The 24797-nt window shown below is 43.2% G+C and overlaps 2 protein-coding genes across 6 annotated transcripts in view; one reads left to right on the top strand and one right to left on the bottom strand.

Annotated features, from left to right (window-relative positions):
- Nucleotides 1-6487, top strand: part of ESR2 (estrogen receptor 2) — a 51294-nt gene extending 44807 nt beyond the window's left edge. For both annotated transcript variants that reach the window (XM_063090985.1, XM_063090986.1), the window contains 2 exons: nt 4389-4569; nt 6301-6487. In XM_063090985.1, coding sequence (XP_062947055.1) covers nt 4389-4569; nt 6301-6487 — 368 coding nt within the window. The remainder of the gene's footprint in view (nt 1-4388; nt 4570-6300) is intronic.
- Nucleotides 6488-13313: 6826 nt separating this feature from the next.
- The window catches only part of SYNE2 (spectrin repeat containing nuclear envelope protein 2), a 135424-nt gene continuing 123940 nt past the window's right edge, over nt 13314-24797 (bottom strand). For all 4 annotated transcript variants that reach the window (XM_063090614.1, XM_063090615.1, XM_063090616.1 and 1 more), the window contains 10 exons: nt 24644-24712; nt 23587-23726; nt 21854-21968; nt 20923-21125; nt 19571-19771; nt 18609-18737; nt 17233-17424; nt 15418-15504; nt 14865-14914; nt 13314-14592 (listed from right to left, as the gene is read on the bottom strand). In XM_063090614.1, coding sequence (XP_062946684.1) covers nt 14370-14592; nt 14865-14914; nt 15418-15504; nt 17233-17424; nt 18609-18737; nt 19571-19771; nt 20923-21125; nt 21854-21968; nt 23587-23726; nt 24644-24712 — 1409 coding nt within the window. In that variant the 3' untranslated portion in view covers nt 13314-14369. The remainder of the gene's footprint in view (nt 14593-14864; nt 14915-15417; nt 15505-17232; nt 17425-18608; nt 18738-19570; nt 19772-20922; nt 21126-21853; nt 21969-23586; nt 23727-24643; nt 24713-24797) is intronic.

Here is a 24797-nt window from a genome sequence, read left to right as displayed (position 1 = left end):
ATAAATGAAAGAAATAGAGGGTTTTAACTAGACAATCCTATTTTACATAAGAGGAACACATGCACACACCACATACACCTCCCAAAGCCAGACTTTTTTCCTTTGGTCAGTATTCTGGAGTATTTATTAAACACTTTGGATTTTCTGATTTTTTTTGCCTTCAGTCAAGGAAAGCTTCTATCTTCATCGTTTGAACACTTAGGATGTGGCCAATCTTGGGAGCAAATCCATGTGCTGCTCAGAATGTCATCAGGTGGGCTAATAAGAGGAACACACAGCTGTTCCCAGGTGATAAAGGGAAGAGGAGATTGTGTCCTTGACTTTTAGTTTCTTTGGTTATTGTGTGGGGGGCATTGTGCCAAGATCTTGTCTTTTTTTACTATATTTTTTAGTTTCATTTTCATGAAAAGTAATTTTATTTTGTTCTTCAGTGAATCCTGATGTTTTTACTTTTTTGGGGTGGAGGGGGGTTAATTTATGTTGTTTCCTGTGTGTCTGACTGGGCAGAGCCTTGCGTCTTGTCCCTTGCCGTTGTCCTGGGCCTGCCACTTAGCAGTTACTCTGTACATATGTGTTGTATGAGTGAGAGGAGGGCGTGTGAATGCCTGAAGTGCAGGCATGGTACTGCTGACTGAAGAGAGACTCACGAAACAATATGGATACACTTCAGCTCATTTCCCAGGATTGTTTTATATAGGTTAGTCTTTTTGTACATCCATTTCCCCCCATATATAAAATTGATACAGCATATGTCTCTTCAAAGCTGCAGTGCCTCCCTTCCCCAAACTACCATTTTTTTTAAATTGCTTTTTTATTTTATTAAAGTTATTTTTTTACATTCTAGGATGTTGTGTAGCAGTTGAGAGGGAGGGGGAAAGGAGAAAGAAATGTGATGGAAGGAGGAAGGAGGAGGGGTGGAACTGAGGCCTGTGTCACCCCCTCATTCCCACAGGGGAGACTGGGGTGCTTCCAGTGGTGGCTTGATCATTGCCAGGCTGGAAGCAGATGTCAGGGGGGTGTGGCAAAAGCCCTCGCCCCCCACCACCCCAGCTTGGGAACCTGGAGCCCTTGTTGCTCTGGCTTGGTGGTCATCGCTGGGCTGGTTGCACATGTCGGGGGTGTGTGGCTGAGGCCCTCAGTCCCCCACTGCCCTGGCTTGGGAGAGTCTGGGGTGCTCCCAAGTTGCTTTTTAATGCTATACTCTGGGTCCTGTGTGGAGCTGTGTTGCCCCATAGCCAGCAGAAGGCCCAGGGTCTTCCCTTGGCAATGCTACTGGTTCACCATGGGGGTGACCCAATAACCAGCACATGTTCACTGAGGGGAGCCTTGGTCACACATAGCTGAGGGGCATTTATGTTATCACTGTAATTTTTGGTTCCCAGGTGTTATTTTATTATTGTTTTTTAAATAACAGCTTTATTGTGATATAATGTACATGATACAATTCATCTATTTAAAATATACAATTCAATAGTTTTTAATATATCCATAGACTTGTGCAACCATCACCACATTCAATTTTAGAACATTTTCATCTCCCCAGGAGAAACCCCATACTCCTTAGCCATCAATCCCCATTCACCACTCTACCCACAGTCCTGGGCAACCACTCATCTACTTTTTGTCTCATGGATTCGCCTATTCTAGACATTTCATACGAATGGAATTATACAAAATGTGGCCCTTTGTGACTGGCTTCTTTCATTTAGCTTGATGTTCTCAAGGTTCCTCCATGCTGTAGCATGAATCAGTACTTCATTCCTTTTTATGGCTGAATAATATCCCGTTGTATGGGTAGAAATTTGTTTATCCATTTATCAGTTCATGTATATTTGCGTTGCTTCCACTTTTAGGCTGTTATGCTGCTATAAACATTTATGTATAAGCTGAGGATTTATTTTTATATTTTTAATTTTTGTCACTCTGGGCTGAGACTTGTACAGGTACACAATTTTGGCTCCTTTTAGAATCCACACAAAAAATATTTCTTTATGGCACAGAAATCCATGGGGCTCATGTCATGCAGCAGAACAGACTTAAAGAAAACACTTATTAATGCAGGTGGGGTAAGTTTTAGGGAAAGTAAGCTTAAAATAATTATCTCTGTACTTTTGATTAATAATTTTGTGTGTATCTAAAATACACATTAAGGGGCCGGCCCGTGGCTCACTCGGGAGAGTGCAGTGCTGATAACACCAAGGCCATGGGTTCGGATCCCATATAGGGATGGATGGTTGGCTCACTGGGTGAGCGTGGTGCTGACAACACCAAGTCAAGGGTTATGATCCCCTTACCAGTCATCTTTAAAAAAAAAAAAAATTTTTTTTAAAGTAAAAAAAACACATTAACATGCATATTTACAATTTTGATTATGATGATGTGATTGCTCCCAAAATGTAAAATTGAACCTGTGTAAATTCAGTCTAATTCTTCTAATATATGAGTGTTTCTTCCATGCCAGGCATTGTACTGGGTGAGGGGGTATAATGATAAACAGTGTCTGTGCCCTCAAGGTGCTTATGTCCAGTCTTGCTGAGGGTGGGAGGGTAGGTGTAGGGCAGGTGTGAGGACAAGGCAGACATCTAGCATGTGGGGCAATGTGGCGCCTCTACTGGGGGAAGAACAGGGCACTATCAGAGTTTTGGGCAAGAACTGAGGCCAGATTTAGGCCAGGTAGGGAGGTCAGCAGAAGCTTCCAGAAGGAAGTTCCTGACCAGGCTGGGATGTAAAGGAGGAATAGATATAAATAAGCAAGAGAAGAAGGTATGGTGGTGGAGGAGGCGGAAGGAGAGTTCCTAAGCAGAAAGTTGAGCATTTCAGCACATCACCTGTTCAGGGAACTGAAAGTGGGATTCAAGGTGAGGTGTGGTGGGAACTGAAGAAGAGCAGGGAGGCACCTGGTACCCTTGACAGCTGCACCAGGTGGTTTGGACTCTTCCTGAAGAGCTTGGAAATCATTAAAAGGAGCCACATGAGCAGATCTGCATTTTGGCCACTCAGAGGGGACACACTGGGTTCGAGAGGGTGGTCTTGTTTCCTCTTCAGTGGGAGAGCAGGTCAGCTCTGTTGGGGGACAGTGGGAGGCTTGAGGACATGGGGGGAACTCAGGAAGAGCCACTATGGTGAATGAGGTGAGCAAGTGGGTTAGAGAAGCAGGTTCAAGGCTATTGCAAAAGATTTTAAATCTGCATCATTGGACATCACAGAAGGACTGTAGGGATGTGGCAAAGCACCACACTTGCATAATTGTGCTTCAGTATGTCCCTTGCCTTAATTGAGTTGAACTTAGCTGTTTAATGGAAATAAAAATTCCAATAAAAATAGACAACAAAACTACCAAAACTAATTCTGTGGATGATGGAGCACCAGCCATCCTTCATTCTCATTACAGTCAAGAGTGGGCAGCTCCCTTGTTGATTTCACGTATTCCTGTTTATTCTTACTTTGAAACTGAAAGTCTGGAAGAGAAGCTAATTATTTCAGAAAATCAAGGAGTTAGGCTTGGTGGTGGTAGTGGTGGTGAGTCAGGGGGGGTGGGAACTCTTATTTGAGCTGTTATTTTTCAGCCATTGGAAGGTCACAGTATCTCAGATCGTAGAGTCAGAGCGGAATTAAACACAGCGCAGGGCAGGCTGCAGGAAACAACCTACCTCATGGGGTGGCTCTACGGACCTAGGGAGATATGTTTCTGTAAGCTTTGCTCAATGAGGAACTGAGGCTGGGGGAGCTGGGAAGCTGGTCCAGGGTCAGAGCACTAGAGATGGTGGATATAAAGTGGCTTTGTCTGACTCCAAATCAGTGGTCTTCCTGCCCCAGCAAGATGCCACAGAAATGAGATGCTGAGGACCTGGACAGATGGCATCAGGGCCCTGCTGTGGCTGTCTGAGGCACATGGTACCCATGAGGGGGTGGGCAGGAGAGGCTTCATAGCATTGGCCATTAGTTTATGCTTATTAAATCCCCCTTAGGTAAGTAGCCTCCTAGGGGCTAAGAGTAGAATTAATCTCACTTTCCGCCTATCTTTGTACGTGCATCTGTTGCTGCAGATAAGAAACACCATTTCATAGATTAAGGCAACTAGAAACATTTACTTTATGGGAAGGCTACAGTTCTGGGCCTGATGAGTACTTTGAGAGGTCGTTTAGTCTGCCCTGCATTCAGCCAGGCTTACCTTCCAGCTCAATGAAGGGGCTGGTTCTCAGGGAAGAATCTTTTTTAAGATCTTTTAAAAAACCATCCTTTTAAGATCTCACCACACATGCAGATGTCAGAACAACCCAGATAATATGGCCTCCTTTCTGGAGAATGTAGGCATGCTTAAAGGCTGAGCATACAGCTTCAGTTTCTTTCTTCACAGCAATGACTTGTGGCTTTTATTCTTTGTCTAGGTATGTACCCTTTGGCTGTAGCAACCCAGGAGGCTGAGAGCAGCCAGAAGCTGGCTCACTTACTGAATGCCGTGACTGATGCCCTGGTCTGGGTGATTTCCAAGAGTGGCATCCCCTCTCAGCAGCAGTCCATTCGCCTAGCCAATCTCTTGATGATTCTCTCTCATGTCAGGCATGCCAGGTACAGACCTGCAGAGGTGCTCCAGAGGGACGTGGGGGGTGTACCTGCTCAGAGGAGGGTGAAGAGCTTTGGGAAAAGTGTTTCCAAGTGTGAGGTGGATAAAGAGGAATTGTCACCTTTAGAGGGAATGAAGGGCTTCATCAGTTCACACACCTGTACTCAAAGATTGGCACATAGTGGACATTGGATGAATGTTATGTGGCACCTTATAGGATCTTCATGGCATCCTGTGGTGCCTCTTCTGTTTTTTAGTTGCTAAGGCTTATAGCATGTTTATGGAGTCCTAAAAGGGGAAGTTTCTCCGCTAAAATGAACTGCTACACCTCCTACAGCACCCAGGGCTGAGGCCCTTAGGTTATTATCATGAAGAGGCTAAGCCCACTCTTCTAGATTGCCCTTTGAGTTGGTGACTTGGAGAAGTGTACGAAGGCTTCCCTAAGAGTTGTTCTTTCCTTCTGGTGGTATCAGGATATTAAGGATTAGACCTAGGAGAACTGGTGAGCCAACAGGTTTAGGAAGGCAAGAGGCTATGGGCAGAGGGATCTCAGGTCAGGAAGTGTCAAGTGTGTGTCCTGGTGAAGGGGTAGGGTGGGGCGTGTACAGGGATGGCTACAGTAGGTACACTGATGCTCAGTGCGTGGTGTCAGGATGAGGGTAGCCCTGCTCTAGGGCTGGAACAGTGGAGATGAGGATGGAAGGTAACTGCTCACCTGAGGACAAGGAAAGTCTAGGGGCTGTGGGAAAGGACAATATGCACCACGAGAAATTTAAGGGGGAGGAAACAAAAAAGACCTCTGCCTGTTTCCTCTTCAATGTTTATTCAGCACCCAGCTATTTGCAGATCAGATACAGTCACCCCCGTGTATTTGCAGATTCCATATTTGTGAATTCACCTACTTGCGAAAACGTATTTGTAACCCCCAAATCAATACTCATGATGCTTTCGAGGTCATGCAGAGTGGCATAAATTTTGAGTTGTGGGACATGAATGTTCCCAGCTGAGGGCGAACAAGGACATGCTCTGCCTCCTTGTTTCAGCTCTCATTCTGTAAACAAGTGTTCTTTACACGACCTATTAGTACCATGTTTTTACACTTTTGTGCTTTTTGTGGGTGATTTCACTGTTTAAAATGGCCCCCTAGAATAGTGCTGAAGTGCTGTGTAGTGTTCCTAGGCAGAAAGTTGTGATGTGCCTTTCAGAGAAAAAATATTAGATAAGCTTCGTTCAGCCATGAGCTATAGTGCTGTGGCCATGAGTTCAGTGTTAATAAACCTATACTAAAAATAAGGTGTCTTTTAACAGAAACACGCATAACACAAGCTTATGTATTGATCAGCTAAAAATAATATTGTGACCAGAACTTGCAGAAACCTAACCCTGTATTTTCCCTGGGAGCAATGACTCAGTATTTGCTAATTCAGTGTTCGCAGTGGCTTCATAGAACATAACTACCACAAATAATGAGAATTATTTGTACTGTGTGCCAGGTGCTGTGCCAGGCCATTGGGGGCACAAGGGACATAGGTCAATAGGACTTTGTCCTCACCCTTGAGAGTAGATTACTTGAGGGACATGGATGCAGGAGCCATAGAACACTGAGCTGGGGGGAGAACAGGGGGTAATGGGATGGGGTGGGGTGGATGAGCTCTGTGCAGGAGAGCTGGGGAAGACTTGAGTGTCACCATGGCTGCCTCAAGGGAAGGAGTCTCAGCATCTTTTTGTCCCTATAGTAACAAGGGCATGGAACATCTGCTCAGCATGAAGTGCAAAAACCTGGTCCCCATGTATGACCTGCTGCTGGAGATGCTGAATGCCTACACACTTCGAGGGTACAAGTCCTCGGTTACAGGGTCCGAGTGCAGCCCAGCAGAGGACAGTAAGAGCAAAGAGGGCTCCCAGAACCCAAAGTCTCAGTGATGCCCAGCTCTGAGGTGAGCAGGCCCACAGGGGAGGCCAAAGGCTAAAGCATGAACTCCAGCATGTTGTGGGCTTGGGCATCATCTTTCTACTGTGTGGTCCCTTGTTTGGTTATAGCAGGCTGGGTCATGTGCTGTCCTTTCCCCCACCTCCCCACTCCCCAGGAGTCAGGGAGAGAAAGCCATAGTATTCCTTGTTACCAGGGGCATGTTTCAATGCAGAGTTTCCATCTTGCGTGGCCTCATATGATTTCTTATTTTTCATCTCCCTTCCACCCCTTTGGAAAACATCTTAAAGGTTTTGGAATGAATGGTGGAAATCTGACTTGGAAGGGTTGCAAATTAGAAAGGGGAGAGAATGTGACATACTTATAGGAAGTGGACTAACCCTTATCGTGTGACCTGCACTACCCTTAGAATTGACCTTTTATATGCTCTCTTCTGGACCACTTGATTGGAGGATTGAAAACCACAGTGACAACCAACTCACTAGTTCCACATACCTACCCCACAGGCCTGTGAGGACTGATGTCCTGTTACTAGTTATTGTCAAAGGCTAGAGGGACTGAAACAAGTTGGGATGTGAACTATGTTCTTCCGAGAACTTGCTATCATCTTCACGCAGATTTGTCCCTCTTGATTTGCATTTGTAGAGCCTGCTAATTATTTGGTGTGTGTGTGTGTGTGATCACTTTCATGGAGGATTTTGGGAGATTTAAATCTCCCTGTCCCTGGAGTTGTCCTTCCTTAAAATTCTGTATTGCAAGGGGCCCAGTGCTGGAAAGACCCGTATTTGCAGGAATGGGATTCTCTCTTGTGGGTGTGGGTTATAGCCACAGTGCTTCCCTGCACATTGTGAATGCAAGTTTCCATCTTGCCACAGACTCATAGGTAGCAGGCCCAATCACCACATCAGCCACCAAGAGCAGACAGGGCCACTTTGGGCCGTGCATGTGCACAGTGTGCTGTTCTGTAGAAGGATGAGTAGCTACACATACACACCAGTGTCAGCTTCAGGGCCAGGTTGTACTGACTTGTTGAGCACACCATTTGAATGAGACCTAGTTTGTGAACTTCCCTTATGAAAGAGAAGTATTTAGGGGTGATTATTTATAGCAAGAAGGAATTTTTCAATTCCATTTTACATCCTATGGCACTTTTAAGATATTTTCTTATCAGAACATTTATATGGTGGGCTGGGTGAAATAGAAACTTAGTAAAAGTATTAGTTCTTATTCCAAGTGGAACATAAATAGGACTTGAAGATAAAGCACCTCTGAAATGACAATTTTAACTCACCTTTTTTGGGTGGGCAGGAACCTAACTCACGTTTTAAAAATGGAAATTTTCAGGCAGATTTTTGGGGACATAGCAAACGAATAAAATGAGTAACAGCTATGCTTTGGAAGTGAACAATGAATAATCATGTTTGACTTTTGTGGTAATGGTTTTAAAAATTACCTTATGATATTAATTACATTTCCTTTTTGAAAACAGGTTTACTTTGGGCAGCACATCTTGTGTTTAATAAGTCATTAGGAAAATTCAATTTAATGTTATAAAGGTTGGTTTTTGCTTGTGAGACCTTGAATTCTTAATTTTGATATTGGTGCAATTTTACTAAAAGTTTAGTTTTAGGTATTTCAGAAATGTTTGGACATGTACCTAGAGAACACACGGACATCTGTTTTCTTAGGCACTTTGAAATTATTCCTAGTGACTCAGTGTTACAGCCTTAGTAAGATTCAGTACAGAAAACATAAGCTTGATTTCATGGGAACCGGGGAACCAGTATTATCTAGAAGGTAAACTTTATTTCTTTCTGGCCAGCCTAGAATCCCCCACTACAGATAGAGGGGTTGGGAGGCCGGAGAGCAGGAAGTGGGAGGCAAAGAAGGCAGCCTTGAACAATTCTATTAATTTAAAAAACGTACTATCAGCCAAGTAAGACAAAAACAAACAAACAAACAAACAAAAAACCCAGAATGAGGTCCAAGCCATTGCCTAATTAGAATGTAGTGGAGTGAATTTTTTAAGGTTGGATTTTGATAACCAAAGAAAGTACCAGATTGAACTCTGGTGTCCAGGCACCTTCTGTACCAAAGCCTGTGCTCATGAAGACTCATGCATGGTCTATATGAAACTCATCCAGTGGCCATTAGTTATTGTCTGCAAATATTCCAGTGTGCTTCTCCAGGCTTCTTGTTCCATGGCATTTAGATTTAGCCCATGAGGAGGATGTAACACTTTTGATCATTTCTTCTTGGTTCAGGTCTCACCTAGGTGTGCTGGGGACACAGGTTAGTCCAAACAGAGGCCTCCTTGGTGCAAGGGTGTCTTTTAGACTGGGGTCTGGGGCAAGTAGGCAGTTGAGACAACATGGTCTAAACTCTGAAGTGTGTTTTGTTTTAAATATTCTAGGGCCCTTTTCCCATTTCAGATGAAGTGTTTTGAGTATCTTTGTCCATCTGCTCCAAACGTGTTCCCTAAGGATGACACTTTTAAGTGCCTGGCTGCCATTTTTATGTGTTGGGTAAATCCTCATGTCTGTTTTAAAGGTTAGTCATTTCTCTTTAATAGTACTTTCTTCTAAATGTCTTCTTTTGGGGGATAATCACTCCTTCCAAATGGTCCATGTTCCTTTAGGGCAACTTAAGAGTTTTCCCATTGCTAAGCAAGAATTTCAGTTTTTTCAAGTTTTTAGAAGCAATCAATGAGGGGAAATAGGACCTGACAACTGTAACAGGAATTAAATTGAGTATTGAAGAAACAAAACCCCAAGAAACCAACTACATTTTATGTATCATGGAAAAGTGACCTTTGCCTTAAATGGGTGGCAGTCTAAGTTCCTCCATTTTAATTTGTAAGTGGTCATTCAATAAGAGAAACTTCTTTGTAGGAGATAAGTAAGACTTGGACTTAACTCCAAAATCATGAGCATCTAATAAGAGGTCATATAGGTAAGTTTTAATTAAAAATTACCATATTCTTAACAGGTTCCTGGGAGTGAAGTGGCAGTCCCAGGAGAGCCACATAGTGAGTTGTTACAGTGAATTTTGTTCTAACTTAATCTTCCTCCATCTCACTGCACCTCTTCTCTCTGGCCTCAGGCCTGTTACATACTGTCCACCAGGACTAACTACAAAGAATTCAACTCAAAAATAATTTTGAAGAGATCTTCCTTGAAAAATTGAGGTGGGAACACAAGACAAAGCTGTCAGTCCAATAACAAACCCGGGGAGTCTTAACTGTATTAAAAACAAAAATGCAAAATCAATGAGAGCTTTGCAGTGAGATTGTCTTTATCTTGATTATTTTACCTGCTAACAGCTGGAAGGGCAATTATTTCAGATTTCAGTAAGAAAAAAAATCACTTACCAATTTTTGGCAGAGCTATATTATATATTCATACATATGTAAGCTAAGTTAAAGCAATTCTAGAATTTTCTAGCATGTGTGATTCTTATTTAAATCTGGTAAGGAGCTTTGCATATGTTGATACCTTTCCAGATTCAAGGTGAACCTTTACTTCCTAGGTCTATTTTGAAACAAATGTTTTTATTTAATAAGATTTGGTACATTTCTTTAAGATGCTAAAAATGTTTTTAAAAACATAATAAAGGTTATATAAAGAAACTAATAAAAACACATCATTTGGTGCCTAAAAATATTTGTAGAGCACTTACTATGTGCCAGTTTCTAGTGCCTCTCAGATTCATGTTTAATTCTCATAATAATTACTGTTATCCTAATTTTCTGGCTATGTAAGCTAGAGGGGGAGAGAGAGAGAGAGAGAGTATAAACAAATTTGCTGAAGGTCACACAGGGAATGAGTGATGGAGCTGAACAGAGGCAGTCCAAATCCAGGAATGAACGTGATTAAGCAGTTGAGCTAGTTAAAAAAAATTTTCTTTTTAAACTTCAGAATCCATTCCTCAAGTGCAACCTGACATGCGTGCTGCTGTGGTTTAAGTAGAGCCTACCTGTGGCACCCACCCGTCCCCAATGTCCAGAACATCCCTGCAGGTGATACAGTAATAGCTTACAAGCCTCTGACACAGAAGTTCAATTTCATCTTTCATATATGTGAAAATTAAAGCCTAGAGGGGCAAGTTCATAAAACTACTCATGACAAAGCTTGGACTAGAATTCAAGGCTTTTGCTTGCCTGGCCAGCCAGCATTGCTCCTCCTGCAGGACTTGCTTCAGTAAGAGTCTGCTTCTTGAGTTGAATCTCAGTAGGACAGAGAGATGGTTAAGTCATGGTTGCTTTCTACAGTGCTTTTAGATCTTACCTTCCCAGCTTAGATGGGATCTGCAGGAACCTTCCATAAAAGCAGCAATGACAGGTGGAAAAAATAAGATGAATTATTCCTGTTCTCCCATCCTAGGCTCGTAAGCAAGTGAATTCTGCATCACCTCCTATCTGTTACTGCTTCCCCAAGCAGGTTGAAGGGGTACAGACAGTCCTTGGAAATTTACCCATGTAAAATTCTCACATCTTTTAGGCACTGCTGCTTCTCTGTGGAATGTGGTATACTATAGTGTGAAAACACATGCCATTTATTCTTCACAGCTCTCAAACTTGCTGGAATTTTGGCTCCAGTTGCAGCTCTAAGATGTAGCACTCTCTCTGCAACGTAAGATATTATCACTTTTTTTGTTGCTTTGGAGTATTTTCTTTTTTTTCAATTCCAAGGACCCTATTCACTTGCAGGGCCAGCCACTGTTATTTGATGCTGGGTTTCCTCTATGGGAAGAGCAAAGGTTTGATGATGCTAGCCAGGCCACAACAGTTCCTGTTAGCTGTACAATCAATATCACATTTGTTTTTCTGTTGTGTATCTATATGCCATGACTATTGGTCCTATAACTTTATTATTCAGTGGTCTTGTGTACCTCAGAACCTGTTGGTTGGCTATAATTTGACATTTTTTCAGATGCCTGCTTTGTTCCATGAGACTAATTTGCTGACTGCCATTTGCAGGTTTTTAAGTTTTGACTTTTTTAGAAATGTGTTTGTTGTGTGAAAACAGATTTTAAGACTTGCTTTTCATTCAAGGTAGTACTTATTTACTGTATCTCTTTAATGGTGATGGAACTGTTGCAGAGATACGTTTAATGTGACACAAATAAAGTGGTTTTCATAATTTTGGTTTTAAAAATATATCTGTTGGGAGTTGAGTATGAGAACTTACAGTAATTAGGCTAACTAGTGTCTACATTCTATTCTGAATTCCATTCTATTTTCAGCTGACAGAGCCCTTTGAGAATTTGATGCAAACTACGGACAGTCTTCCTAGGAAAAGGCACATAAACACAAATGCTTGCATTTAAAAAACCTCTGCCTTATTCTAAGACTTCTTAAACAGGAACAATTTAATCTTTAGTCAGCTAATCTCATACTTGCAGTGGTTTACAAGGGCAGGCATTGTGTGTATGAGTAAAATGCAGCCCACAAAATAGAAAAGTCCTGGTGTGCAGTGCATCAATTACTTGGGTAGATTTTCTGTAATTACCCCCATCTGAGTCAATTAGTATTCTACCCTTTAGAGATAGATAGTGCCAAAGAGTCATTTGAAAATTTTGTGTGTGGGGAATGAAAGATACAAAAATTTGCCCCAATGTAAAACACAGATGATCTCATATACAAGTGTTTTGGGAATATACCGAGCTTTGAGTGGGGCATGCAGCAGTGGCTTCCCTGGGGATGGGTGATAAACGGGCTCAAAACTCAAAGTCCTTTATCCTGAGAGGTGAGAATTGACAGGGACAAGGCGGCTTTGAAATGCACCTTCCTTTCACAGCAACTTTGACTTGCCCAAGGGCCCCTCAATATCACTTCCTTTGGAATGGAAGAGGGAGCAGGAGAAGGAGCAGGGGCCAGCACAGTGGCTTATAGAAAAAGTTTGGGTAACATCTGCATTTAAATTTACCTCTAGATCATTGTAATCTATGAAAAAAGATAAATTATTTTAAAGAGTTAAAATACTTCGAGGTTATGTGGTAAAAACCACCTTTCTCTCCATACCAATTCAACAATTTGATAACTTTGAACACTGAAGGTAAAGTGAAAACATGGAGCTGCTCCTTAGCTGCACAGTTCTCACGGATGTTCCACCTACAAGGGGCACCAGTGTGGAAAGCTTAGGCTTCCTGTGCTAATAAGGTTCATTGGGTTCCCCTGAGATTTGTGGTTTGCAGGGCAAGGGAGCAGGAGACTGAGATTGTGTTAAGTCAGTGGTGCCTCCCAAGTGTCAAGCAATGCAGGTTGGGAACTGGGTTCAGTAACTTCTTTCAAATCAAAGAAGAAATGTTGATGTTTACCCTCTGTGTTTAGGTGGAAAGTGACAGTGGTACTAGAATTGTATGGAAAGCAGACGGCTTTGCCCATCACATTTTCAGACCTGATCACCTATCAATTTGCTCTGAAAAGGGCTGGGTATAGGAAAAACTGGGTGAAATGATACCTTTCTGTCCACACTTGATGCCATGCTGCAGTCACCTTTCCCTACAGCGTCTGAGGGCCACACAATAAGTAATTTACACTATACCAGGGCACTTCAAAAATTCATGGAAAGATGGAATTAAAAGATAATACAAATCTTTCCATGAACTTTTTGAAGAACCTCCATACAAGAGGGTTCTCCATACAGATTGTGGGTTTCTAGATTCCAGAAGTAATTCTGTACAAAGTTAAATAAGTAGAATATAAAATAAAACTTAGAATAAAAAGCCCTCCAAAATATTTTAAAAATATTTTTGTTCTTTGGACGACTAAGCATACCAATGAATTGCTTTGTATTATAATACAGTACAACAGAAGTCTGGCTAATTTTGTTTTTTAATGAGAAACATCTGAGTTGTACATCTTACAAACAGCTTCAAGTTTCTGTACCAACCCCCCATGGCTAAACAGTTAAACAAAACCTGAAGTGTCACTTTCAATGTGAAAAGTCTTAGAAAATCAACTTACAAAAACATCCCTATCAAGTCTGTAGTTTGGCATTTACTGTACATTAGTCAAAAGCTCAAGCTAAAATCTGATTTTTTTAAAAAGTCAAAGTTTACAGTATTGATACAGATTCAGCATTGTTAAAAAATATGCACAAATGGGCCGGCCTGTGGCTCACTCGGGAGAGTGTGGTGCTGATAACACCAAGGCCCTGGGTTCGGATCCCATATAGGGATGGCCAGTTGGCTCACTGGGTGAGCGTGGTGCTGACAACACCAAGTCAAGGGTTAAGATCTCCTTACCGGTCATCTTTTTTTAAAAAAAATATGCACAAATAACCACATCCATGCAATATAATTTCTTTAAAAATTTAAAGCAATATAAAAGAGCAGACCTAGGTACTAAACAGAACATTTTGGTTTATAACCTATAGCTCAAAATTGCTAGCTGATTGGAGTAAAATTGATTCTAAACATTTTAAAGATGATTGTTTCAATCAGCTAAGGGTGCATGTGAATTTCTGAACCATTTCTAAGGCGAATCTGGTTGCTTGTTTCTATAATATAAATTATGTGATGAACACCAGTGTTCATTGACCATATTAGCTACATTATAATAATGCTATTTTACAAATAAATCAGAATTCACAAAGTGCTTGGATCTTCAGGAAACTGCCATTTCCAGAGATCCCAAAACCAGTCAACTAGTTTTGCCAAAATGCCTGGGGCAACTGCTGCACAGGTTCTCTGCTCTAGGGAAGAAATTCATTTGAAAACTGCCCTGGACCCCAGAGAGACCACTCTGGACAAACCCAGAGGGAGGTGTCTGCAGCAGGTCCCTGGACATTGCCAATGCTAAGTCACTCAGATTGGTCTAGGGCACTCGTGGTAAACAGGCTGGTGGTGTGGCGCTGTGGGCCGGTGAGCCCTCTATGTGGGGGGTGGCCCGTTGGTGTACCTCAGCATGGGGTAGAAGGACCGGGCAAAGTTGTTGGCCTGTGTGCAGCTGTAATCTTCTTCAGAGGAGGGCAGCAGGCAGGCCAGGAACAGGAGCAGCAGTAGGAGCAGCTGCAGGGGCAGTGCCGCCCTGATCACCCGGGAGAGGAAGGAGCGCTGTGGCCGTGAGCCACTAGGACCAGCGATGCCAGGCACCCTGCCAACAGAGGAGGTTGAGCACTGGTCAGGAGGTTCCAGAGGCAAAACCCACTCATGTTACCTGACCCCCTGCTTATGTAAAGTAAGAAACCCAGGACCTGAGGTTAAAATGTGGCCAACAGCTGGAGTTCAGTTTTAGAAGAGATGCCAGCCCTTTCCGGACAAAAGAAAACCAGATTTTTATAAGGACCTTGATATTGGCATTGGCAAGAGTGTGAGAGTGTGGAACAGGAGAGGGCACTCACTGCTGTGACTGTAATGCCCTGTTACCTTCTGTCTGTCTCATTCTCGCCTTTTGTCGTTCTCTCCGCTCCAAACTGCTGCATTAAAAAAATCCAATTAGTAAATTGAAGACAGTTTACCTATCAATGACAAAATGTCCTTTCTTAAGTTATATACATTCCTTAGGTCATCTTTCTGCCAAACTTTTGAGACTAGAGTAACACATTTGAGATTAAGCTCTATGAGATTGGAAATAACTGGGTTTGTTAAACTATCCAGAGTTTCACAGTGCAGTTTGTTCATCTGTTTTTAATGGACAAATCAAGAAATCCCTTCAACAATGCTGCAAGGGCTTTCATTTTTCGCAACCTTCTACAATTCCAAAGAAGAGTAACTGACAAGAGGGCCTTTGAGTTAGGTCTTAGAAAGTGTATTTTACTTTTATTTTTAATCTTTAGAGTAAGCCTCTTCGTTGATCAGCAGGTTAAAGCAGTTCTGTGCTGTCATGAAATATCTAATAGGACCTTGAAGTCCCAAGTTCCTGTTATCTCAGTAACTTAAAAAATAACCTGTGAGGTTTTCAGAAGGAAGGGCCTCTTACCTTCACTAGGGGAGGTGGCACAGACGCGGCCTGAGGCTGGTCCCCAGCATCTACCTCATCAAAGTCACGCAGAGATGGGTCGGGGTTCTGAAATTCAGACCCCAATGGTTCAGTTGAAGGAAACAGAAGGTTCTGAATGGTTTCAAGAGCACAGAAATGTGCTTCATGCATATTCCTCACGGTGCAGCTCATTCCTTCCCCTAGCTTAGGTTTTTCTTAAAGACAGGAGGCTCTTTTATTGCTCTTAGCCCCTACTTTATCAGAGTCTTTTTCAGACAAAAGGGAAAAAAGCCAAGTCAAGGCCACCCATTTGCATTAAAAGCCCATAGCACACAACAGGGGAGACTGAGTTTAGCAGCAGCAAGACGGAACAGCAACAGTTTCAGGTGACAGTAAGCTCACCACAGGTCATAGACGCAACTCTGTGGCCATCAAGACAACCTGGGCTTGGGTTCATAGGAGGAAATACACAAACTCTAGAAGGTCTTTTTTTTTTTTTTTTTTTTTAAAGATGACCGGTAAGGGGAGCTTAACCCTTGACTTGGTGTTGTCAGCACCACGCTCACCCAGTGAGCGAACCGGCCATCCGTATATGGGATCCGAACCCGGGGCCTTGGTGTTATTAGCACCGCACTCTCCCGAGTGAGCCACGGGCCGGCCCCACAGACTCTAGAAGGGAGGGGACAGACTGCCCTAAGTTTGGTAAGGTGGTTTAGGTATTCATTTTTTAAAAAGAAAGTAGGAGCTTCCAGGTTGTAGAATACATGGAAGATCTGGGAGGGTGGCACACACAGAGAGGGCATGGAAGCTTCTCACCCCCACCTCCATACTTTCCCCCACCCATCTCTTCATCTGACTGTTCATCTATATCCTTTGTAATATCCTTTATAATAATCTGGTAATCATGTTTCCCTGAGTTCTGTGAACCATCCCAGAAAATTAAACCCAAGGAGGTAGTTATGGGAACCCCAATTTATAGCCAGTCGGTCCGAAGTATAGGTGACAACCTACTACTTGCGATTGGTGTTGGAAGTGGGGAGCAGTCTTGTAGGATTGAGCCGATAATCTGTGGGATCTGACCTTATCTTCAGGTAGATAGCGTTAGAACTGAATTGAATTGTAGGACACCCAGTTGGTGTCCACTGGAGAATTGCTTGGTGTGTGTAAATACCTCTACACATCTGGTCACAGAAGTGTTCTGTGTTAAGTGTGTGAGTAGAGAGGGGAAAAAACAGGTTTTTTCCTCTTTCACGTAGTATAGGCAAGGATGTGGAGTAATTGGAACCTTCATACATTGCTGTTGGGAATGCAAAATCATGCCGCCGCCGCTGTGGAGAGCAGTTTGGTGATTGCACAAAATGTTAAAGAGTTACTGTATGACCCAGCAGTTTCTACATATATACCCAGGAGAAATTAAAACGTATATCCACACACAAAAAAAAAGAGAGAGAGAAGAAAGTAGACAAATGAGAGAGTCAGAAGAGTGACCAGGACAGTGAAGAGGACTTGAAATGTGTCAAGTTAGAAAGTGAAGACTTGAGTCTGACATGAAGGCAAGGCAGAAGTGACAGCCGGATTAGACTTGTTTTTTATAATCCCAGGCATACTAATAGGTAGGTACTATTATCTTCCTTTTACAAATACAAAAACAGAGTCAAACAGCTTATGCAACTTTTTAAGGCCACACAGCTAGAAAGGGCCATGACCTGAGTCCTCACTCAGACCACCTGCCACTCACTCGCTTATCCTTCCCACAACAAGGCTGCGACGCTCTTTCCTGATTACTTCTAATTTAAAGGCCACAAGTGGACTCACCTGGCTTCTCTGCAAGGATATTAAATCTTGGGACACTTGCTCAAGTAACTGTTTCAGTTTCTTCTCAATAACATGGACCTTCTCTTCAGCCTCAATATAGTCTTCTCCGTGCCCCTTAATAAGAAGACTGTTTGAAATTTCCTGTAAGGAGTTTACTTCAGGTTGACGTTCCACTAGCTCCTTCTCCAGTTGCTGAAAATAAGTGGGAAACAGTTATTTCCCTTGTCAGAAGGGAAACTAGTGTGGCCAAATGGGGCTTTCTCAGTACTAGGAAAGTTCCAGGATGAATGATGGGGTGGGGCTCAACTCCAGAACTTTCTACTTCTCATATTTGCCTGTGTCCTCCAGCCTAGCCTTGTTTAGATAGTAAGTAGGTTACATCCTGCCCCTGATTTTTATTCCTTTTCACTCTGAAGACAACTGTGATGATGGAGAAATTAAAGGAAAGAAGTGACTGGTGGGTGGTGGTGGGGTCTGGGAAGACCAGGCCCTCATCTGCTACAGCAGGAAGTCAAGGTAAAACCTGAAGTCGATAAATGGAGAAACAGCATCTTAAGCATACTATTGAGAAAGATGGAGGTATGCAGCAGGGTAATTAGCTTGAATGGTTAAGAGTAGTTATCTTGCACACTATCCAGTATGGTAGCCACTAGATACCTGTGGCTATTATTTATAATTAAAAATTCACCTTTCAGCCACAATAGCCATATGTGGTAGTGGCTACCACACTGGACAGTGCAGATGTGGAATATTTCCATCACTGCAGGAAGTTCTATTGTGTACTGCTGCCCCAGACAGTGAGGCTTTACAAAGATTTTAGTACAAAAATGTTTTTTACCACAACAGCCAGCACTCTGATTACATTTAAAATTAAACCACATACAAATTTATGGATAAAAATGTCACCTTGAGTATAAGTTAAACTAAATAAAATCTCAGCTTGGTTCGTTAGTGAAATAAATATATGAAAACACAACTCTCCTCCAAGAAGCAAGGCTTTTCTCTAGTGGACAGAGAAAAACCTATATGGCTCAGCATGGCTGCAGAGCAAATGAACACCATACAGTCCCCCAGTGAGCAGTATTCACAAAGGAAAAAATACTTCTATCAAATGGTGTTAAGTTTCTCAGGCTACTGCAAACACCTTTGTCTCCCATTCCTGAGAGTCTCAAAGACTTCTTGCTCTGGACCCTGGCTCTTTATCCCTGCAAGTCACTGTGCTTCAGAACTACAAAGGGTAGCTCAGCAGACACCGATTGGAACAGGAGGGCTGAACTCAGGAGTCACAGACAGAAACAGGTGAGGCTGCCTGATACTCAACCTCCAGAGCTGCGAGAGGCCAAGGGCAGTGCAAAGTCCCCTGGGGAGAGACTTACCATTAGTTCTTTCTGACACTCCAGGAGATCCTGGGGGTCTGCCTTTGAGTCGGTGACATGAGCCTTCTGCCTCCGGTTCTCAGCACTTGCTAACCACAATAGCAGATTTTGACTCAATTGGTGGAAGTCCTTAAAAAACAACACACATCAGCAGACGTAGAACCCTTTCTTAGAACTACGGAAGAGGAAGGCAGCTTGCTGTCTCTAATCTATCACAGTCATTTGCTCGGCTTGTCTTATCCAGTGAATAAAAGGGTCAGACTTAAATTATAGTGCCAGGGCCACCAAGCAAGGGAAAGAGAAAGCAGGGGAGGAGAGCAAGGGCACCTAGCACAGTCCCAGGAGGCATTGAGTGAAGAGTAGGAACAGAAAGGTGAGGTGTCAGGATGCCCCAGCTGAGCGTATAGAAATATGAAGACACACATGCTACGTGACAATTCCGCTGGACTCAACGGCCAAGAGAGAAAACCCAACAGGATGGGCTGTGCTCACACACACCACCTCATTTAGTCCTCAAAAGAACCCTGTAAGGTAGGCACTAAAATGATTCCCATTTTTCAGATGAGAAAACTGAGGTCTAGGAGGTTCAATGATTTGCCTAAAGTCACAGAGCTACTAAGCTGTAGAGCTGGGTTAAACTGCTCCTTTGTTCTAGGGCCAGGTCTCTTAATCACTCTAGCAAAAGGACAGAGACAGTCCTGCAGTGTTGGGGTGGCATTTCTGACCTACAGTTACGCCTGCTGGAATGCTTACTGCAGGTATGAGTGTGGGCCTGGGCAACAGAGCAGGATCCTCAGGGCAAGCATTGGGTCTCTGAGATGGCAAGTGGGCCTCTTTGGAAACAAATGGAAAAGCACACGTTTTCTAACATGCCCAAGCAGACTGACGATGATAAAAATATCTGCCACTCCCACCCCATGGGCTGGCAGCAGCTCTGGGAGCTGGCTACTGAGTCAGCATACCTGGCACTGCATGAGCGACTGTCGCAGGCCCTCTCTCCAGCTGTCCACCGTGCACTGTGCCGCTTCCCAGCGCAGGCTCAACTGGCGAAGTCTACTTTGGAGCTCTGTGGACTCCGGGCTTTCGGTTTGCAGAAATTCCTTGCCGCTCACACTGACAGAGACCACTAACGCCTTGTAGGTGTCAAAGGCTTTTAATATCTCCTACCACAGAGGGAGAAGATCGGGTTAGGTGCTCTGAAAATGGTGAAGACAGCTCACTTAGAACCTCAGTAGGTAACGGGACTTACACACTTTTCCAAGTGGCGGCCACAGAAATGAGAGTGATCTTGCCTGTGACTGGCTGGGAGGCATCAGGTGAGGGAGCTGCCTTACAAGGTCACTGAGCTTGGCCGACTGGCCAGCAGGGCCTAAGAGCAGAGCCTGCCCCCTGGGGGCTGACTTAACCCGAGGTATGAAGAGACCCCACTGACCTCTACAGTCCCTGCTCTGCAATTGGCTTAACATTTCTGGACCAGATCAAAAGTCTTCCAGATAAAGTAGACATAATTATCCTGCATTTGCTCTTAGGTATCCCAGAAGTGTTATTCCTTAGGATGAATGATGTCTCCTGATATGAGGGTACTTCAAAAAGTTCATAGAAAAATAGAATTGAAAGGTAATATGAATCTTTCCATGAGTTTTGAAGGACCCTCATATTAATGCACAAAGTAAAATAAAAGTACAAATATAAAGAGTGACTGGATACTCCAAGACCCTTGCCATGGGTCTCAGGAGCTCAGGTTCATGCTAAGGGCACTCCCAAACTGCAGGGCTCAAACTTCCCCTCCCCTGCTTCCTGGGCTAGTTCCAGTGGGATCAGGGCCAATTATATGAGTGACAAATCCTAACTGCATAATAGGGTAACGTTAGATCATAGGATTCATCAGTAGGTGAGCTTGTTCTCCCCAACCCAAAACCTTCCAGGGAAGACTCCACCACTAGCCTTGCCTGGAACTGTTGCATATAGTTTGGAAGGGTGGTTTTAAGCTGCTTGACAGTGGCCACCAGTGCCTCCACAAGAAACAAGAGGTGCTTTGAAAGTCAGGTCTTTCCAGCACTGGGGATCTGAGTCACACACCCCATGCCCATGCTGCTCTGGGCTTTGGGATCATTTGTAGACACTGTTCTGTGAAAACAAAAATCTGCATCTGTGTCCTTGCCAGTTACAGAAGTGAAATGGAAAAGACTGATCTCTACCACACCACCTGCAAGCTGTCCCCTATGCCTCTAACATACTTGATCTGTTCGTCCAGCCTAACAGTGCATTCACATTAATATTCTGAATGCGTCTTTCCTCCACACCTCTAACTCACCTGTAGTCTCTTCACTCTGAGTTCCATTTCCTGAATATCAGAAGGAGGCTTTGCCAACTTTAACGTTTCCAGCTCTGTTTCAGTTTTGTCCAGCCAAGTGGTGATGTCACAAATATCAGAGTTCAGCTGCTGCAAGTTTTGTTTTATTCTGAGTTTATTGTGAAGCTCTTGTGCTTGAATTAGCTCCCATCTGTCAAAGGCACCTGGAATAAAAAGCCACTAATTAAAAAAGCAATGATACAAACAGATTTCTCTGCCTCCAGCTAATTAGGGGTCAAAATGATAAAAACCTGTAGGGGATGTCTCTTGCAGGAAGATCCAGGTTTGGGAGTTCCCTGTTTGGAATATGGGGTTGCATGCTTCCTTTGCTCTGGTCCAAGGCCTATGCTGCTACCCTCCCACAAAAACTGGAATGAGGTGGGGAGCAGATTAGGAAACCCAACATGTTGCCAATATGTGCTGTGGTCTCAACTTCTGCATTTCAGTTCATGCTGCTGTTAGGGTGTTTTCTCCTTTGGTCTGTGAATAATCAGGTCAGGGGTATCAGCTCTGCTTTAGATTTAGTTGAGTAATTACTTTTATAATTATTGAACTAGTCTAACGAAGAGACATCTAAGACAATGCTTTGATCATCATTTTCATGCCTGATCTTTACATACAAGTAAAGTCATTAAAAACATGCACTTCATCATATGACGCTCATTTTTGTCAATATTTAAAGAACAGTTTCCAAATTAAACTGCCTAGGAATTAATTCATAAATACAAGTCAGCTGATTTGAAAAGAACACTGGCTGTTGTAGGGTAAGTTCAGCAGTTTTGGTGAATTACATACTTGGTGAATTCCTAATGTTCCCTCAAGTGAGGACTTAAAGTAAACTAACCCAAAATACCAAACTCCACCCTCTCAACAACTGCCAATTAGGCAGTACCTGAAGGCTGTCCTGCTATGCCAGCCAGTCTCTCGTCTTCTGGCTGTGGGCTGCCATTCAAGACTCTTGGGCCTTCTTTGCCACCATCAGTGCCTGGAGGTAACAGCAGCTTTACCTAGAGTGAGCCAATTTTTGTTACCATTTGTAAATTGTGAAGGTTATATGAAGAACAACTGGGGGGGGGGGTTCATATTAACAGGCAAGAAATAAGGACCAGGCTCTTACTGTGATAGCACTTTTACATTTTTCGTAGTGTTTGACAAAATTTTAATGATCCTTCCCTGTCACTCTGTAGAGGTGGTTGGCGTTATTATCACCAGGAATCAGAAACACACAGAGGACAAATCAGCTTCCCAGGGTCACTCACTACCAAGCATTTATCTTTCACTGCACACACTGACTCCTCTGTTATCACAAAACTGATTGAGCTATTAATTCAGTTTTTTCCCAAAATAAATGTATCCCTTTTAGAAAAGTCATGCTTTCTTTGGATCATGTCCATTTGGCCAATTTGTGTGGAATGAAAAAAATAACCCTTCAGATTTGTGGTGACATGCCTGGTTTTAGATACAATACACGGGTTGATCTTTTGAAACCAGCCACGTGAGGAAAATAAACGTAATCACTGGTAGAAGCCAAACCATCCAGGCCAGGATGTAAAGCAAAGGTCAGGTGCTGGGGTCTCTTTCCCCCAGTCTTATTCTGTACCATAGAGGGACAGATTAACAATGATAACTGCTTGCTAAGGTAGAGGAAGAGTTTCTGAATTGGGCATGGACAACCCCATTATCAAATGACTTGGAATTGACCATGTGAAGACAGAACTTTCTCCAGTATGTAGCAATATTCACTCCTAGACAGAGTTCCCATTCACATTTTGAGTAATCCACTGATGCTTACATTGCTTTTGGTTTCTCTAAAAGGTGGCACTAAAAATGCAAGGGACATTTAAATTTCAACTATCTTGTTGCTAATTCTCTGTACTGGGAATGATCTGTGGCCAACTTTAAAAAAAAGCCCTAGGCTTTCCCCCAAAAGATGCCTAACCAGAGCTTGGGAAGAACTCAAGTTTCTTGAGGAAGATGTAACTAAGAAGGGAGAGTCACTACTATAAACAGCAAAAAACCAATGCAGGAGGAGGAATAATGACTTCCACTTCTGAGGGCCTTCTTTCACCTTCATATGCATGAATCCTAGCAACAATTGCCTAAGACGGGTTAATCATCAAGGAGAAAGGCTTACAAGGGCAAGGCAAAGTGCTTAAGGCCCCTCAGCAACTTATTAGTAGGACTAGGAGTCAAACCCACATCCACCAAGCACACCATCAGATCTGAATATGAAATCACAATTTTTTGAATGGAATTTGTGGACAAAAGGCAAATATAACAAAGGTTTGGGATTGGAGCTCAGGAGCAGCAGTTTAGGAAAGCCAGCACATTGCTTCACTCTTTCCATGGACGACTGACCCAACAGTAGTAATTACTGTTATATCACACCAATGCACATAAAGATGGTTTCTGGCCAGAAGCCTATCTCTAAATCTAGTCAGTTTTGCTAGGATTCTAATGACAGGGTTCTAATAGCTCAGCAGAGATACTGTCACCATGAGAAAACCAACTTGAAATGTGCCTGGGGAGTGAGCACATTCAATTTTACATGAAAAATCTCTCTCTTTAAAATTTTAACTATTATTTATACACTTGGGTTATATTCACAGTGAAGTCAAGACTTACATAGCCTGGTTTATAAGGGGTGCTGGAATCTGAAGGGATGGGTGGTCCATTCCTATCACCTTCCATTTGTTTGTAGTGATGCTTGGGACAGGAAGGGCTGTCAGGAACATGCCATGAGTGGCCATCAGAAATGGATTTACCTGAAACAAACAAACAAAAAAAAACAGCAAGTGACAGTCTATTCTCTCCAACCAAAGGATTCATAATTAGTGACACAAAAAAGGTCATGGGTAACATGGCATCAAGTGATAGTAAAAAAATGAGTTCTGCAGCTTTCCTTGCAAAGCATGCATGTTTGCAAAATGTGAGTATGTCCCGGAAGGGAATGAAATGAGAGTCATGCAGCTGGGCAATGTTGTGCCTTCACTAGATGGGTTCACAATGGAGCATGACATAGGTGTGATCTGCTGTGGGCTGAGTGGCATTCTGGAGCTGGGGACACTGAGCAGCAAGGCCAGGTCTGGGGGCCAAGAGGACAGAAGACCTCTCAGGAGTGAGGGGAAGAGTGAATGTCAAGATGGACTTGGGAACCAAAGGGCTGCTTGTGGCTCTCCCCGACCACTGCAGATGCGGCGGGGGCAGAGGATAAAGATTAGAGCTGCAAGTCAAGGAAAGGAAGGTTTCTTCTCCTGCGGCAAATGTGACAGTACCTTCACCTTCACCTACTCACCCCCCATCCTCTTCCGAGGAAATCACCATAAGCAAGGAAATAGTACCAAACCAAGCCACCATGAAGAAAGCTTGGCCCATGCCAAAAGACCTTAGTTAGATGGAGGAAAAATAATCATCCAAAAAGGCACCATGAAAAGTTCCCTTCTGCACAGGCCTGAGGGAGAGGAAGGGGATGGTGTCGAGACCGCTCTGGTTTGGGTGGGGTTTTGTAAGGAGCACGCAGGCATGGGTGAGCGAGGCAGTGTAAATACACCATGACACAAGGACCAAGGCGCATGGTGTCCACAGAGGCAGAGGTCAGACATGACACAGGAGCGAGGTTTAGGATGCAGTGTGTGCTGCAGGGTGCTGCCATGTTGAGACACATGCACGGGCAGGGGCCTACCAGAAGACGCTTTCAAAGTTTTTGTGGTCATTTTAAGATATGCCTCAGGATTTTCAGGGATTTCTACATCTGAAAAAGAATAATGTCATTTTCCTCACTGGAGGTGCCTGTAGATTAATGCCCAAGTATTAAGTAAACACAGTATAAACACTGT

Source organism: Cynocephalus volans, chromosome 3 (assembly GCF_027409185.1).
Source record: "Cynocephalus volans isolate mCynVol1 chromosome 3, mCynVol1.pri, whole genome shotgun sequence".
Lineage (NCBI taxonomy): Eukaryota > Metazoa > Chordata > Mammalia > Dermoptera > Cynocephalidae > Cynocephalus > Cynocephalus volans.
Note: the sequence above shows the minus strand (reverse complement) of the source record. Positions and strands in the feature narration are given on the sequence as shown.